Below are 16,652 nucleotides of genomic sequence, written 5' to 3'. Positions count from 1 at the left end.
TTACAGAGGGAAGAATACCAGACCTTAAATTTGTTGATAACATGAAACCAATGGAACAAACTTTTCAAGAATCTCCAAGAACAAAAATGTTGGCCAAGTATTTTATATACAGTCATGATAATCTTTTAGCAGTGACACTGATGAAAAACTCTTTAAACACCCCAAATTATGAAGATAACTGCATTCAGATTGAGGAATTTACTAGCTCGGGAGCTTCATCCAAACAAGAGATGAAATTAGAAAATATAACCAAAAAATAGGTAGTGAACATATGTATAATTAATGCCAGATAAATGACTAAAGCAAAAACTGAAATGCAAGAGCAAGATCAGTATGTAAATAGTATCCAAAGAAGGATTTAAAAAAAAGTAGAAATGGGAAAAAAAGGACAAGTTCATTGATCCTACTAACAAGTAGAAATGATATTTTAAGCAGAAAAACAACATAATATGAAACAAAATAGAACAGAGATTATTATAAAATTATCAGAGTATAGTTTTTTAATACGAATTTGTAGTAACTACTGTGGCCAGTAAAACTCTTCTTAAATTAAAATAAATAAATGAAAAGAGCCAAGAAAATAGTAAAGATAGACCATAATTACATTACACATAAGTTCACATAATATAAAAGAATATGACAAAGCTGAGACCAAACATAGAAGTATGTAAATGTAAATACACTTAACTCTCTAGTAAAATTTTAGGATTTTTGAATTGGCTTATAATGTAAAATCCAACTCTGGGGTGAATACAAGAAACAAACCATCAACAAAGTAATTCACAAAGGTGAAAAACAAAGAGATGAGCAAAGATATACCACACAATAATAAAGCAGGGGATATGATCTTGTTATAGAATTCAGGTCCAAAAGCATTATCTCAGACAACAAAAGGACACTTTAAAATACTAAGGGCTGCAATTCACAATGAAAAAATTACCTCAAGGGACTTGCAAGCAGCCAAAAGTAGGAATAAACTGAAAAATCAACCCTGTAAGGGAGTGGCAAGACGATACATTCAGATAGTGGAATCTTTAGCAATAAAGAGGAACAAATCACTGAAACATTCTAACACATGAGGAATCTCAAAGAAGAAAGAAGGCTTAAAATACATACTGGACAATTTTATTTACATTAAGTTCTAAAAAAGGCAAAACCTATGGCAGACAAAATCATCAGCGGTTGCCTCTTGGAGCGGGGACAGAGGTAACTGGGAATTGGAGAAAAGAAACACAATATACCCAAAAAGTACAGTTTATTCAAAGAGAATAAAAAGCAATTTGAAACAAATAACAAGTGACTATTTATGAAGCTGTCAATACTATTATACAGAGAGAAAAGATCATTTCAAGCAACTTTAAAACACAATTCTGACTTTACAATCACAGTAATGTATATTTGTATGTACACACACACTTGCACACACACAAAAACTTTATATTACATCATAGAAAACAAGATGAACTGATGGGTGAACAGTACAGTAAAACATTATAGAGCCTAGGTGGTAGATATATTGATTTTTACTGCACAATTGTTTTCGACTTTCTATACATTGAAACATGTTCTTAATAATTTTTGTATGTTAGAAAACAACTGCAAAGAAATCTTGAACTTGCCTAGGTGGACTTTCTGGTCACTGATACTTTCATTATTAAACTTTTGCACAACAATCACAGTATGAAATGAATAAGGAATATATCAGTTATTAGAAATTAAGATTTTCAGCATAAGAAAAAGACATCAAAAAATAACAATAAAAATACAACAAAACAAAACAACAATAAAGAGACAACTATAAATCGGAGACATTCTGCAGGGGAGGGGGAAGGAGAGAGACCAAAGCGAGGGCAGGAAGAACACAAGGGACTATGGCGATGGTGCACTGGTGAATTGGTGGTGAAAATTCTATGGGGTCTACATCTGAGGGAGGAAGGGAGGGAAGGAGGAAGGAAGGAAGACATAAAATATATAGAAAAATAGATAGCGGTATTAAATACAATAATTTTTAAAACAAAAACCTATAATGAAAATAAAATCCTGACTTTTTAAAAAGTCTCTCCCATGGCTATGTCCACTGAAAAGACCTAACAGCAGTGATCCCCTGTAAAAATGAGCACACCCAGGGCCCAGACTGTGGTTTCAAAATACCATCATCATTAAAGGGAACCAGGATTCATTAGAAAAATTACTAACTCTAGGTCTGAGGGCATAGAATATACAAAGTAAGTCTGGTTCATCTTTCTGTACCAGAAGTAAGGAAGTTCTCTTAATGACTCACAGAGGCAAGTCAAAGAAACAAAGAAATCAGTTTGAAAGAATTTCCACTGAAAAAGTTTGGGACATTTATCTATCAAAGAGATTAATAGCTATAAATGAAAATACCACATCAAATAAATAAAAATCCATGAATTTATGGAGAGAAAAAGAACATTTATGTAGAGAAATGTTCTTCTCTACAGAAGAGTGTCAGCTAAAAAAGTGTTGAAAAATAAAAGATATTCAGAGTCTTGCAGGCCCCCTTAAATAACTTAGATAAGCTTCATAAAACCAGTAAGTGAAAATTTGCAGGATAACAGAATATTCACCCAGTCCTAATATAATGTACCATGGATTACTTATGACTCACAAAGAGAAAACGACCATATCACAAAGAAGAAATCTGGCAATTGCCATATAAACCAAGGGATCAAATTCAGTATCACTTAAGAGTTGAAAAACCATTTATCATATTACATCACATTGGCAGCTTATACAGTATCCAACCTCACCTAGAAATTTTCTTGCAAAAAAATGTATAACCTGGGCCTCCCCGGTGGCGCAGCGGTTGAGCGCTGGGTTGCGAAGCTGCCCGCAGCCTCTGCAGTGCCGGTTCGATCCCCAGCTGCTCCCCGGCCACCTGAGGAAGGTCCCACATGGCGCACAGACCTCTCCTGCCGCCCGCTGCTCCCCTCAGCAGTGTACTTCGATCCGTCTGCCTGCTCTGCTCCCCACTCTGGCTCTAGTGAATTCTCTCACCTTCCCACGCTTCTGGCTTGCATAAATAAATAAATAAATAAATAAATAAATAAATAAATAAATAAATAAAATCTTTAAAAAAAAAATGTATAACCTGAGTCTGTTTAAACCTTTAGATCCAACTTGCTCATGGAATAGCATGATTCTGTTAAAGATTAGACTCTTGAAAACATTACCAAGGAGATTTTAGAATGGGTAAAATGATTAAAGGAAACTAAAGAGATATAAGCAAATGTATTACATGAATATTGACTGAATCCTTGTTTTGGAAAAAAGTTACAAAGGATTAACTTTTGTCAATTAAGTAAAACTGAATACACAATATGATGTGATTATTGTGGAATGAATGTTAGTATTTTATAGGCAGAAGAATATTCTTGCTTTTAGAAGTTATACCCCAAACTACTGAGATATACATGGCATGTAGTCTGCAACTCACTTTCAAATGATTCAAACAAACAAAAAAGGAGAAATGTGTGTGTCTATACATGCATTTATGTGTATATACAAAGAAAGCAGTGGGTGAACATATATGGCAAATTATTTAATGCTCCATTACATGGTGTTTAAATTTACATCTTAAATTTCATAATAAAAGGATATAAAAAGGTGAGAGAGTAGGGAACAGTAGGTGCCAATCTGGAACATGGTGAGCTTAGAGGCCAACAGAAGACAACAAAAACCAGAAATAGGAGAAAGTGACAAAAAGAAAAAGGAATAACTGGCATACAATTTATTATTATATTCTAAATATTATTTGCCCATCATATACATGGAGAGAAAAAGGGGGAAAATATTATTATTTGAAGCACATGTTAAATTGTTCTTAAATAGATATATAGGCAGTATTGTTAGGTATTCTGAGTAACACAAAGGAGAATAAGGAATAGAATCAGCATTAGCTGAGCTGCATTTAAGCTTCAGGCACTAAATGCTCATTAAAAAACATATGAAATGCGTGGTGACATCATCACTCACTAATAAGAACCAAACACTGCCCTTGCCTCCAAAAGTTTATAATTCAAAAAAAAAATGAGTTTGTCAGTAGCTATATCAGAATATAGTATGTTATAGAGAGATACTCATGCTTCATATGCTACTAAAACTAAGAGGAGACAATCATCTTTTGATTTCTTACTATGAGCATAAAGGAAAAAAAATTTAAATTTTCTGAATAGAATCACCAAGGAAACTTTGACCATATAAGTAGGGCATTGTAGAACAAAAGAGGTCTTGTTAAATGAGAATGGAAGACAGATTACTTCAGTATGAGCAAAGGCACTGGAAACAGGAAAATTCAAGAACTGTTTGAGATACAGATCAAGCATTTAACTGAAGTAAATTTATAAAGGAGAAATTTGAAAGATAAGGTCTATGAAAATAGTTTGAAATCACACCATAAAGATCCTGGAATGCAACACCTATCTAAAGAATTTTAGTAAATGGAATCATTATTAGCTGTTTTTTTAACAAGTGGACCAACATAAAAAGTCTTTTTAAGTAGACAGATATATTTGGCAAAAAGATACAAAAAAAAAGATAGGGCGATAGTCTAGTTTACCAGTCAAAAGACTGGTAAATTGACAGATTGTTGTAAATGTGCAATTTAATACTTTGAACTGAGGCAGTAGGCTGTCTCACCCCTCCACCCCTCACACTATCTACTGACCACTCAACTGAGAAAGCTCTCTGTATCTTACTTTGATTCACAATGACTCTGTGAATTACACAAATACAAATTTAGGAATTAAAAAAAAAAGTAGTATATCAGAATGTGTCTCATAACTACACACAATTTAGTAGGAGACCAAAGTTTTTGTTATATTTGGATATGTAGTTAAGAATAAGCACAAGTTATTGGACTATTATCATTGAATTCCCAACTGAGGTTCCTCATCTAAACCACAGAATGACTGTTTTCTCAATTCTCCCCAAGTTAAGTCATTGTATACAATGAAAGTCTTGGGTCATTAAAGCTAATTCGTTCCTGGAACTCCAGTTTTACAGGGTTGTGAAATGAAGTGAGATAATTTCCCTACTTTAATAAATTCATAATAAACTGAAAAATAACTGAAACTGTTTATAGAATATTTATTTCTGTACAGGGAGCAACTTGAGTGATCAATTAGAAAAACCTGAAACTCCTGCACTGGTTTTGATCTCTTCATTTCTCTTGCCAAAAGTTATATTATTAGATCACTTCTATGGCTTCCTATTCTTAAATGTTTTCCTAAAAATTGGTTATTCAATTATTTTGTCTTACCATACTTTTCAACACTCTACTGTTAAATAACCTTCTCAAATATCCATTTTATCATGCCACATCTTGCTGAAAATAAAATTATAAATAATTGCTATATAAACAAACAAAGAAATAAAAGGAAAGCTCTATAATAACTCACCATAGCAGCTTGGGGTAGTAAGTGGGCTTTTTGGGGGAGAGGGAGGCAAGGGGTAGTTAGTCAAGTAGCCCTATGATCCAGTCACATAGTCACTGTGCGCCCTCTGAAACACTTACATTTCTAACTCTTAGTGCCCAGTAAGATGGCAGCAGAATGAAGATGGGGGGCTCATCTCCTCCACAAATATATAACCAATCACAACTAAAATATGAAACCCTTGAGAAATAAACTGATGACTACTGTATACACCAAGGGTGATGGCACAGTGGAAGAAGCAGGAAAAACTAAACAGATGCTTAAAGCAACATCAGGGCAATAAAGTAAATGAGTGGGGAGAGCAGCTACCATCAGAGTCCTTCTGAGGTTAACTCAAAAGCACATGCCCACCCTGGGGACTTTAACAACCAGGGACTATCCTGGAGAAGGGGTGCACAGAGTTGCTACATAGGATGGAGGGTGCACCACCAGAGAACTGCAGGAGGTACTCACTTGAACCTGAACCTCCATAACAAAAACAGCTGGATTCAGAACAGGCTGAGAGTCAGATCAGGTCACCTATGTCACCTCGCAGAAGAGGCTATTATTGTAGCCTTTGGCTGTGATACTCAAAACACCTGCCTTACCCCCACCCAAGGCCAAAGATGAGACAATCAGATACTGTCACTAACCAGAATCTGAAGCACCTGGACTTTAATAAAAGGAACAAGTGCCCTAGGGTAAAGCTCTATACTTGAAAGGCAAAAGAGAACAATTCTCAGTTTGTGGCCCTGTCTCAACTATAATCCCCACCCATTGTGCAAACAGCTTTAGAGGTTGAGCCTGGCCTAAGACTGTTTGTGACATGTTGACTAAGGAGTTGGCCTAGAGGAGGGGGCCCCTGTGGGTCTTCATCACACAACTGGATGCCTGCAAGAAACCCGAACCCTTGGCGCTCACAGGCAGTGATCATTTGCTGCCTTACTGCCCTGGCCCCTACCTGTTACCCTTTACCAGGATCAGCGCTCTGGTCACCTGAACAGGTATACAGGCATCAGTCTAAATTCCAGTTTCAAAGTCTTTAATAAAGAGATTTCTCTCTCTCTCAACTTGTACTGTGGTATCTGTGAACACTATAGCACAATATGTGGCATACAGAAGTTAGTAAATTGATAGAATATGTTAGTAAGTTAACACCAAAAAAATCTCTAGCATCCTAAATAAGCTTCCTTGAATCTTGCTACTCCCTTCCTTTTCATATCTGGCTTCATCTTTGGTCTCTACCAAATACATCTTTTCACTTCTCTTGAATAATTCATGCTCATCTTTTACCCTAATCATTTATTTTGCTATTTCTCTTTCTTTTCTGTCATTTGGAATGCTGCTTTCCTTCTACTCAACTAAGTAAACCCTATCCATCCTTTACAAGCTAGAAGATTCAAATCCAGTTTTTTCATTACACCTTCCTCAATTCTATCATTTCATGCTGATTTAATTCTACTTTGAATAAAGTCTAAATATACTGTCTGTTAGTTTTTTGCATTTCATCATAAATGTTACAGAAAGTGTAATCGTAGACAATAAATACATTAAAGTGCCAATTCAATTCTGCTAGCAATGTAACAATTGAACACTTTTCAAGTGTTAAAGACAACTGAAAAAAACAAATTAAGGAAAGACTGCTGAGTCTCTAAAATATTTGATTGCTGAATATGTATGTATTTCATATTATGACAAATTCTGCTCTTTGAATGTGGATACACTAGTGCACTTAGTAAGTGTTCTGAAAATAATAGCTATTAGGTAAATATTTAATTGACTAAACAAATGGCATAATTTACATAACTTTCACCAAGGAACTAAAAATGACACCATTTAATCTTTAGATCATTTTTATATACTAAGAAGGCAAGTACTATAATTTCCAATTACATTTGATCAGTGACTTCACCTTATATCTCTGCACAAAAAAATGAATTGGAAACAAGAATATTCAGGTTATCTTTTAAAAGGAAATAATCCAATAATTAAGGAAGACAATATTTTGTATAAATGATTATAAATGTGTATAGTACCAAAACAATTTTCATTTATCAAAAATAATCGGTAAAAAAACATGCACATCATACATATCCCTATTTTTGTTATATAAATCCAACAGATATTAAGCTTATTTAACAATTTTATAAATTAGCAACTTAAGTTAGATTGCCAAGCTAAGAAAATGGCCAACTCACAATTCATAGTAAATATTTATAGACTATGGTGGCCAAATATGATTCCTAGAGGAATATCACAGATGAGATAGTGAGTTTAGAATCCCACATTTTACTAAACCAATGCTTCTAAAACTTTTCCACTGAAACAGCCCCCCTTGAAAAGGCTGAGGATAAGAAATGTATGTCCTAATGACTATAATAATCCAAAACTTAGGACACAATTCTAAAGTTTTTCATGCTTTATCTTCAAATTCATGCTATAGAAAGATAGGCCATATTTATTTTATGGTTTTTGCATATCTCCTGACACACAATTATGTATACTCAATTTGAAAAGCACAGATTCAAATAATGTATGTCTATCTGAAAAACAGTTTCCTTGATTATATTATTATGAAATAATTTCATAATTCCAGGAACATATAATAAATTTTGTATTTGTTGAGTAGTAATTATGCATAAAGTGTTATATTAGGTTTTAAATACATATAGTCTAAGTTGTTTGTTTTTTTTTTTAATTAAACTTTTCTTTTTTTTTGGTGGGACCCTCGCCAGTGGCCAGGGATCAAACTGGCGCTGCAGAGGCTGCGGGCAGCCTTGCAACCCAGTGCTCAACCACTGCGCCACCAGGGGAGGCCCTTTTTTCTTTTATTTTTTTAAAGATTTATTTATTTATACAAGCACTGGGTACAGTCAGAAGCGCGGGAGGGTGAGAGAATTCACCAGAGCCAGAGTGGGGAACAGAACAGGCAGACTGACGAAATACACTGCTGAGGGGAGCAGCAGGTAAGGCAGGAGAGGTCTGTCACGCCATGTGGGACACTCACTGGCAGCCGGGGATATAACTGGCGCTGCAGAGTCTGCGGGAAGCTTCGCAGCCCAGCGCTCAACAGCTGCACCTACACGGGAGGCCCAATATAGTCTAAGTTTTCAAAGGCAAGTATTATCCCAACTTGCATGAAGGAACTAAAGCACAAAAAGATCAAATAGCACTACAGTAATACAGCTAATATATACTGCCATTTTGTATCAAAGTCTTTATTATTTCAGGATCTCATTGATATTTTAATTTTATAGAAATTTCTGTTTCTGACCTGTGTTTTTACTTTTTAGGGACTAAGATTAATGCACTGTGAATAACCCAAAGACAACTAGAAATTAAAGGAAAATTTTTTGTGCTAGAGCACTAAGACTAATCAACAATGAGTGATATAAGCCCATTTATATTAAATAAGAAACCAACATCTGATCACTAAATTGAGTCAGTTCTCAGGTCCAGTAAGACTTGGCATTGTAAACAGAGTAGAATGTAAATTACGTATTAAATTCATAATCCAGAAGGGCAGAATGGAGTGACAGAAGATAGAGGATTTAGCAAATCCTCAGTGACCACACATTTGCTTCTGCCACTAGCCAGTGACATGTCCTTGAGCAAGTCACATGCCTCTTTATATGAAGGGTATCAACTGGCAGATTTTTAAAATTCCTTACCATTCATAAGTGTCACATATTCTTAATTTAGATGGTCACACTTCAATTTTTATACCTAAGTTTCTTTTATTTTTTAAAGATTTATTTATTTATTTATTCATACAAGCACTGGGTACAGTCAGAAGCACAGGAGGGTGAGAGAATTCACCAGGGCCAGAGTGGGGAGCAGAACAGGCAGAAGGACCGAAGTACACTGCTGAGGGGAGCAGCGGGCACGGCAGAGGTCTGTCACGCCATGTGGGACCCTCACCCAGCGGCTGCAGAGGCTGCGGGCAGCTTCGCAACCCAGCGCTCAACCGCTGCACCACCGGGGAGGCCCTCTATACCTAAGTTTCTATCCTTTAGTCAAAACTTCTTTATTAGCACATTAAGCAATTCATTTTTTTGTCTTCTAACTTGCATTTGCACATATTTAACTATCAACCTTGGTCCTTCTTCATAAAACAGTCCCTTGAGTCCTTGCTTCTTTACCACTTTCACTTTATAAGCTGGATGTACTGAACAACAAAACTGCCCATATGAAAACTTCTGCCTTAATAAGTTTAAGCTCTATTGTCAAAATGTTTGTTAGAAACCCAAAATTATTTAGAGGCTATTTCAGTTTTTTTTTAATCTTTGGTGATTTAATATTTGACGTTAGTTGAAATTATATCATGTTTTTAATACAATTCAAATATTTAATTACATCAAAAGCCATAAGCAAACTAATATGTTACTAACCATCTTCCGGTTTGATTTGCATTCTGCTCTTCTAATTTCTGTAGCTCCAATGTGTAGGCCATGATTCGAGCATCACACACCATGAGATTCTTAACTGCACACAAAACCTGATCTTTCTGAGTGCTCAGAGAAAGGAGTTTCGATATTCCTCCTCGCATTCGAATTTCTAAATCTATTTTTTCTTGAATGCTGCAGTCCTTAAAAATAAAAAAAAGCATTTTTAAGAGAAACCCAAAATTATAATATTTCTTTTTCCTCCTAATAAATGGTATATGGTATAAATTGCATGCATATATGTATGTATACACACACACCAGAAAATATAAAATTATAATACTATTTACTACATTTTCCATCTAGATAGTAGATGGAAATATTACTAGATATTAATATTATTAGATAGTAATACAATTTTATAGTGTATCAGGAAAGCTTTAATTTAACAAAGTTTTAATGTGAGTTAGTAGAAAAATAAAACTATTTTAAAATGTTCATTGCAAAATCTTCATTTCTTCACAATCTGCTGGCTAAAGGACAAAGTTAAGAAATATTTCATGTTACCATAACTGCACGTGGTAATTGTATCCCCCAAATATAGCTGTATTCCCAGCATTTCAGAATGTGATCTTAAGATGGGGTCATATTGGATTAGTATGGGTCCTATAGCCAAAGACTGGCTTCCTTTATAGGAAAGCCATATGAATACAGAGAGAGACACACAGAACTCCATATTGAAGAGAACAGAGGAAAAGATTGGAATCTACAAGTCAAAGGACGTCAAGGATTGCCAGCAACTACCAGAAGATGGAAAAGGCAAGCCTAGGTTTTTCAGTGGGAACATGGCCCTGCAGATACCTTGACTTTAGACTTCTGCTTCCTGAACTATGAGAGAATAAATTTATTGTTTTAAGCTACCCAATGTTGGCAATTTGCTAAGACAGCTTCCAGAAACTAATATAATAGCTGATGAGAACAATGTAATACATGTAAATATTACATCAGTTGTACTACAGGATGGTAAATGTGGTTGATGATACTGAATTAACCAAGGAAAAACTCTGAATGAGCAGACGCTGAATAAAGAAAGTACAGTTTAGCAGCAAGGAAAAACAAGTTATTTGTCATGGTAAGAAGTATAAATAAAATTTCAGGAGTATTTTAGCAATGATATTTAATGGTCTTACTCTGCATATAAGTTTCATATGTAACATTAAAATTCTGTAATCTGAAATGTTTGTTCTGATTTAATTCATAGGTGACTTAAAAATTATAAACCACAGAATACTCTCTATTGTACTACAAATATCTAATAATGCTCCATTATGTCCATTTCCACAAATAAAATGACCATCCTAGTTTTTGTAGTAAAAAATGAATGCTATAATCTACCTTTAAATGGATTAACATATATAACCAAAAATGTGAATGGAATCTAATAACAAAAGTTTCAGACATTAAAAAGCTACTATTTTCAAAAAAGAAAAGCTGGGAGTAAATCTATGAAGATAACCCAAAAAGAGAAACTACAATAGGTAACTTGACCATCTAAATCAATCGAATGTACTATTCATACACAGAAAAGAGATGTCTAATTACCTTCTGTAATTACAGCATTTAATCACTACCTAAAAACCTTACAGTAAAACTCAAAATTAGTGTACTATATATAAGTAACCATTTGCTGGCTTTTTAAAATACAAATAAATTTCAATAATTCCATGTCATCTTTTTATGACTTGTCTGTCCCAAAATAAATTCCTTTTTAATGTAATTACTAATTAATTTTCAGAATTACCTATGTGATCCATATGTTTATAGAAATAAATTCTAGAAGGTTGTTTAGTAGTGGAGAATAGTTGGAAGCAACCTGAAACTGAGATAGTGTTATCCCACAACTCAAATACAAACAAATACTATCTTTTTTTTTTTTTAATTCTGATTTTTAAATGCTACAAGTGAGGCAGTAAGTTGGACTAGCACATTCGTTCTTAAATCTGACTGTGTATTAGAGTTACCTTGGGCAAAGAGAAAGGGTTTTATAAAAGCACTACTAACTTGAAGTCCTACCCTAACATAATTAGCATCTCTGGAGGTTGAAGCTGAATATTTTTTTTCAAGTTTCTCTGGTGAATCAATGCACAACCAAGGCAGAGTACCACAGCAATCTGGAAAGCTGCAACAAACTTAAGGAACCAGTAGATGGCCACAGTCACATTAAAGAACAGATTGGGCTTCCAGGGGTTTCCATCTAGCAAATGGAAGATCACTTATTGATAAAGACTTCATAAAATTATGTAATTTGGGAAAAAAGGAAAGGTAAAGCCAAGTTTTTCTCTTTAATCTAATTTGCAAGATTCACTGAGGAAATGTGATATATCTGTTAAATAGTAATATTAGAATACTCTCAAGTAAGATTCAGCAAATTATGCCCTAACCAAATCCTATTTTGTAAGTAAAGATTAATTGAAGATTAATGAAAAATTAATTAATTAATCTTTCATATTTTGTGTGGCTACTTTTAAGCTACAATGGCAGAGTTGAGTAATTTCAACAGACTGTGCGGCCTGTGAAGCCAAGAATAGTGACTATTTGTTCTTTTACAGACATAGTTTGTTGATCCTAACCCAGTCAAATTTACTTACACAGTAAATTAAACCCTGCCTCCCTTTGATAAATAGGTCTCAGGTTACTGTGAGCCAAGTGGATCTGGGAGAGCAGTCACAAGCAGGATGAACTGGAAGTTTATAAATGATTTTGAATGTATTTTGGGTAAAGTAAAAGGTGGGGTGTTATTGTGTTCACCAAGCAACTTATTTTAATACGCATATACACTTTACAAGCAGAGGAAACCTTATTAGTCAAGTATTTGTAGCTCTAGCCAGAATAGGATTTATGGAGTCAAAGGACTTTGTCTTCAATGCTCATGTAATGAGGACACCCAATGCACATTCTTTTCTTCAAAAAGAAAGAGTAGGTAGCCAAAATCCTGACTGCTGCCGCCTCCACCAGAATAGTGGATTCAAACTTGTCTCCCTATATTCATTCCTCCTAGGAGTGTTTGAAAGCAAATCTTCAAGAAGAAAAAGTAAATGGGGTTGGGAGGAGTCATCCTCTTGCTATTCTTCAATTTTCCGAACAAAGGGTTTGCTTATAATCAAATTAAACAGATGACTATGGTACTGTCTGATATTCTAGGTATTTCAAGTCAGGCTAATAAAGAATAAATGGACAGAGCAAGACTAAAAATGAAAAGGAAGATACTAGAAAGTGAAAAACAAGGTTATATTAAAAATAGTAACCTACTATGTTTTAAGAACTAGAATGGCACAAAGGAAATGGCCTTAGTGTTGGAATTAAGCACTGACTAAAAAAAAAAAAATGAGTTCGGGCTGTTGGTAAAACAAATGTAATAATCCAGGTAGAAACTATCACTCCCCCTAATAGATATGGTTAAGTAACTGAGTTAGCTAACTAAGATGGGGGTAAAAAAGATACCAGAATGTAGTAGTCATTCTTCTTAAAAAGTCTGTATTTTAAGGGGCCTCCCCTGGTGGCACAGTGGTTGAGCGCTGGGCTGCGAAGCTGCCTGCAGTCTCTGCAGCGCTGGTTCGATCCCCGGCCACCAGTGAGGGTCCCACATGGCGCACAGACCTCTCCTGCCGCCCGCTGCTACCCTCAGCAGTGTACTTCGATCCCTCTGCCTGTTCTGCTCCCCGCTCTGGCTCTAGTGAATTCTCTCACCCTCCCTCACTTCTGACTGGACCCAGTGCTTGTATAAATAAATAAATCAATCTTAAAAAAAAAAGTCTGTATTTTAAAAATTGTTTATGTACAGAAACAAAGGTCTAGAAATTGTTGATACTGGTCATTCTGGGGAATGAAATGGGAGAAAAAGTTTAAATTCACATTTCTGTTTATGTTTACTCTTCTTTCATGAAATAATATTTCTTGATTTTTGTTTTCATTGGGATTTCAAAAGCTTAAACATTTGTAAGAAAAGGTAGGTGACAGCTCCAACTGCTCAAATGAATGGAACAAAAGATAATAACAGTAACAGTCATTTCTCAAGCAAGTTCTCAGAGTTGGCTACTGTGGTAAGTACTTTATAGAAGTGTTCAAATTCCAACAAGTTTGAGGGATAAGCCCAGTATACAACAGAAATTAAAAAAAAAAAAAAAGAACAGCTAACTAATGTAAGGCTGCACAACAAGGAGAGCAGGCTTTCACCTTAAGCTCATTTAAAACCCAACAATTCTATGATGTGAATAGTCACAGATAACTCCAAGGTTTGAAAAGAAGTATTTAATCACTGGCCACTTCAAAATATATGGTCTGATCACTACTAAAGGGCAGGAAATAGCATTAATATCAAGGAAAACTCATCAAATAACTAATCCTCAATATTCTTGTTAAGTTGAAACCCATTACTAATTTGCAGTTTTTCTCCAAGATTCAAACAAAAAGAATGCCAGAACTCAATTATTTGAATTTCTTGCTGCCTAAAAAAAATCATTTAGTATTGTAGTTTCCCACATAAGTATGAAATTCAGCTCTTATGTACATTTAAATATTTATTTTCATTCTGGTAACTAAACTTCTTTCATGAACTTAATCCTTTTTTTTTGTATCATTTTTAAATTTACAGCTGCATAGAGCTCAATAAAAATACCTGAATAATTACATCAACACCAATATAGTAGGTGTAAGAACCCAACAGATCACCAGTTCACTAGAAATCACAATCAGATTAGCCAAGGCACTCAAAGGGATAGGACAGATAAAATTACTTACATCAAAATTTTTGAAATGTTCGAAAACGTTGGCATAAAACGGCATAAATTACTTGACAAAGGTACTAGATTGTTTTGTGCATGAAGCTTAATGTTTTGCTTTAATGTTCACATTATTGAAGACTTCTTACCAATTTTGCATCTACTGAAGAAATCCCAGGTTCCTAAGCAAAGGTACTGGATTGAACCAGGTGAAATTGCTAGTACCTTTGACCTACAAATCCGGCAATTTCATATGGGTTAGCCTACTTCAGAAGTAGGTAAAAGGTGGAGATTAAAATGAAATTGAAGATGCAGCTTAAAAATTTTGTGTTTTTTAAAACACTAAAGATTTTAGAGCAGAAAGTAGTATGCGTAACATTTTAGTAAATGGCCTCAAAGTAAAAAGCTTTCTAATACACATTTATGAGTGTGAATTCATGGCTAAATGGCAAATAAACTTCTTTCTTAAAGTGTTCGCTTCCTTTCCTTTCTATTTGTCAAAGAATCCATCATCGAGTCACCTTCTGATAGAGTTGAGCGGCTGCTCCCTGCTTCTCCACCCTACTCCAGCAACTTTGCATGGTGTGTAGACATAGCTCTGGTAATTGTGCTTTTATTAAATCTAGTAAGAAGCAAAACTGTTCTCCACTTGGCTTCGGGTGGGCTTCTTGGAAATCCCGGGGAACCCAGACCCCCCAAGCCCCACCAACGCCAGCCAGGTGGGCAAGCTGACAGGTGCGCCCCGAAACTCCGCGGCGGGGCTCCGCACCCCTTCCCTAAGAAACTGTGCGCGGTCTCCCTTTGTTTCTGGTCCCAACTGGCTTCGAGACGCGGGATGGGAACTTTCCCACAAAGACAAAACCCCCGCGTAAGAAGTTGAAGACGGGCCCTCCCTACTCACCTGCGGCGCGGGAAGCCCCGCCAGGCCGAGTCTGGGACCGCTCGGGGTCTGATCCTCCATCTCCGGCGCCACAGCCAGAGCCTCGCCCGCCTCCAAAGGTAAGATTTGAAAAGCCCGCCCCTAGCTGGAGGCTCGGAGGACGCCAACCGCCCGGTTGTACCAAGTGCCGGCCGCAGGGGAAGGGGCGCGGGGGGTGGGGGGGGCACCAGCCGGCGCGCGCACGCGCAGTCGAGCCGCCCCGCGCCCTGTGCGCCGGAAGTTGGCGGAGACCCGCGTTCTCTGTGCGGGGTTGGAAAGTTGGGAGCAGCTGGCTGAGTTAAGCTTCTTTTGGGATGTGGGCGGACCTGGGGGAGGAGTAAGCGGGTTCGTGGGGAGAGCAATGGCCAAAGAGAGCTCCTGATCGGGCTCAGGATTTGGGCTGGTGGCTTTTGAAGCACGCCCTGTGCTAGGGTACCTTCTGCTAGCATCCCACTCAAGGCCCTCCAAAGCACGGGAGGGTGGAGATTGCTTAAGGCTGCAGTTCCTCGGCTTCTGCAGACAATTCAGGAATACATGGTGCGGCTATGATCCCATGTTCTTAATCAGAGAACCAAGTGACGCCACTCTCAGGCTTCTTTGTCTCACACAGCACAGTGTGGTCCGTCTAGGAGCACTCAGCTGGGCCTTATTGATTAGGAATTTCACAAGGTCGTCTCTTTCATCCCCAGTGTGTCTTTACAGTTCCACATCCTTCCCCCGAAATTCTGTTCTTTCTTGCAAAAGAGTTCTTTCACTACTCTTTCACTACCAACATCCATGCCGAATGAAGTATTGTTTCCCCAGAACCCCATTCCTTGCTCTTCCTAAAGACCAGTACGATGACTTTTTCATTAAAGAGTTTTATTAATAATAATATAGGAAAAATGTGGAATCTTTAAAAATAAAAATTGAAGTATCAAAAATTAAAGCCCTTATGAGCAGAAAACATTTATCACCTGAGGAAAGAATCTACTAAATAGCTCTCCCACCCTCACCTCATAAAGGGCCTTTGACAATTTTTCTTCCATAAATGGGGTGATCATGCCTTCTTACTTTTTATTTATTTATTTATTTATTTATTTTGCCTGAGACAGTTTCTGTTTGGGCTTGTTGTCCTAATATCACAATCTTACAC

General features: G+C 36.3%; 1 protein-coding gene across 2 annotated transcripts in view; it reads right to left on the bottom strand.

Moving 5' to 3' along the window:
- RTKN2 (rhotekin 2) overlaps positions 1-15,689 on the bottom strand; it is an 80,334-nt gene extending 64,645 nt beyond the window's left edge. For both annotated transcript variants that reach the window (XM_037495897.2, XM_054689956.1), the window contains exons 1-2: positions 15,500-15,689; positions 9,827-10,023 (exon numbers count right to left, since the gene is read on the bottom strand). In XM_037495897.2, the coding sequence (XP_037351794.1) occupies positions 9,827-10,023; positions 15,500-15,559 (257 nt within the window). In that variant the 5' untranslated portion in view covers positions 15,560-15,689. The remainder of the gene's footprint in view (positions 1-9,826; positions 10,024-15,499) is intronic.
- Positions 15,690-16,652: the final 963 nt, after the last annotated feature.

This window comes from Talpa occidentalis, unplaced genomic scaffold, assembly GCF_014898055.3.
Source record: "Talpa occidentalis isolate TD23 unplaced genomic scaffold, MPIMG_talOcc4v2.1 talOcc4.8, whole genome shotgun sequence".
Taxonomy (NCBI): domain Eukaryota; kingdom Metazoa; phylum Chordata; class Mammalia; order Eulipotyphla; family Talpidae; genus Talpa; species Talpa occidentalis.
Note: the sequence above shows the minus strand (reverse complement) of the source record. Positions and strands in the feature narration are given on the sequence as shown.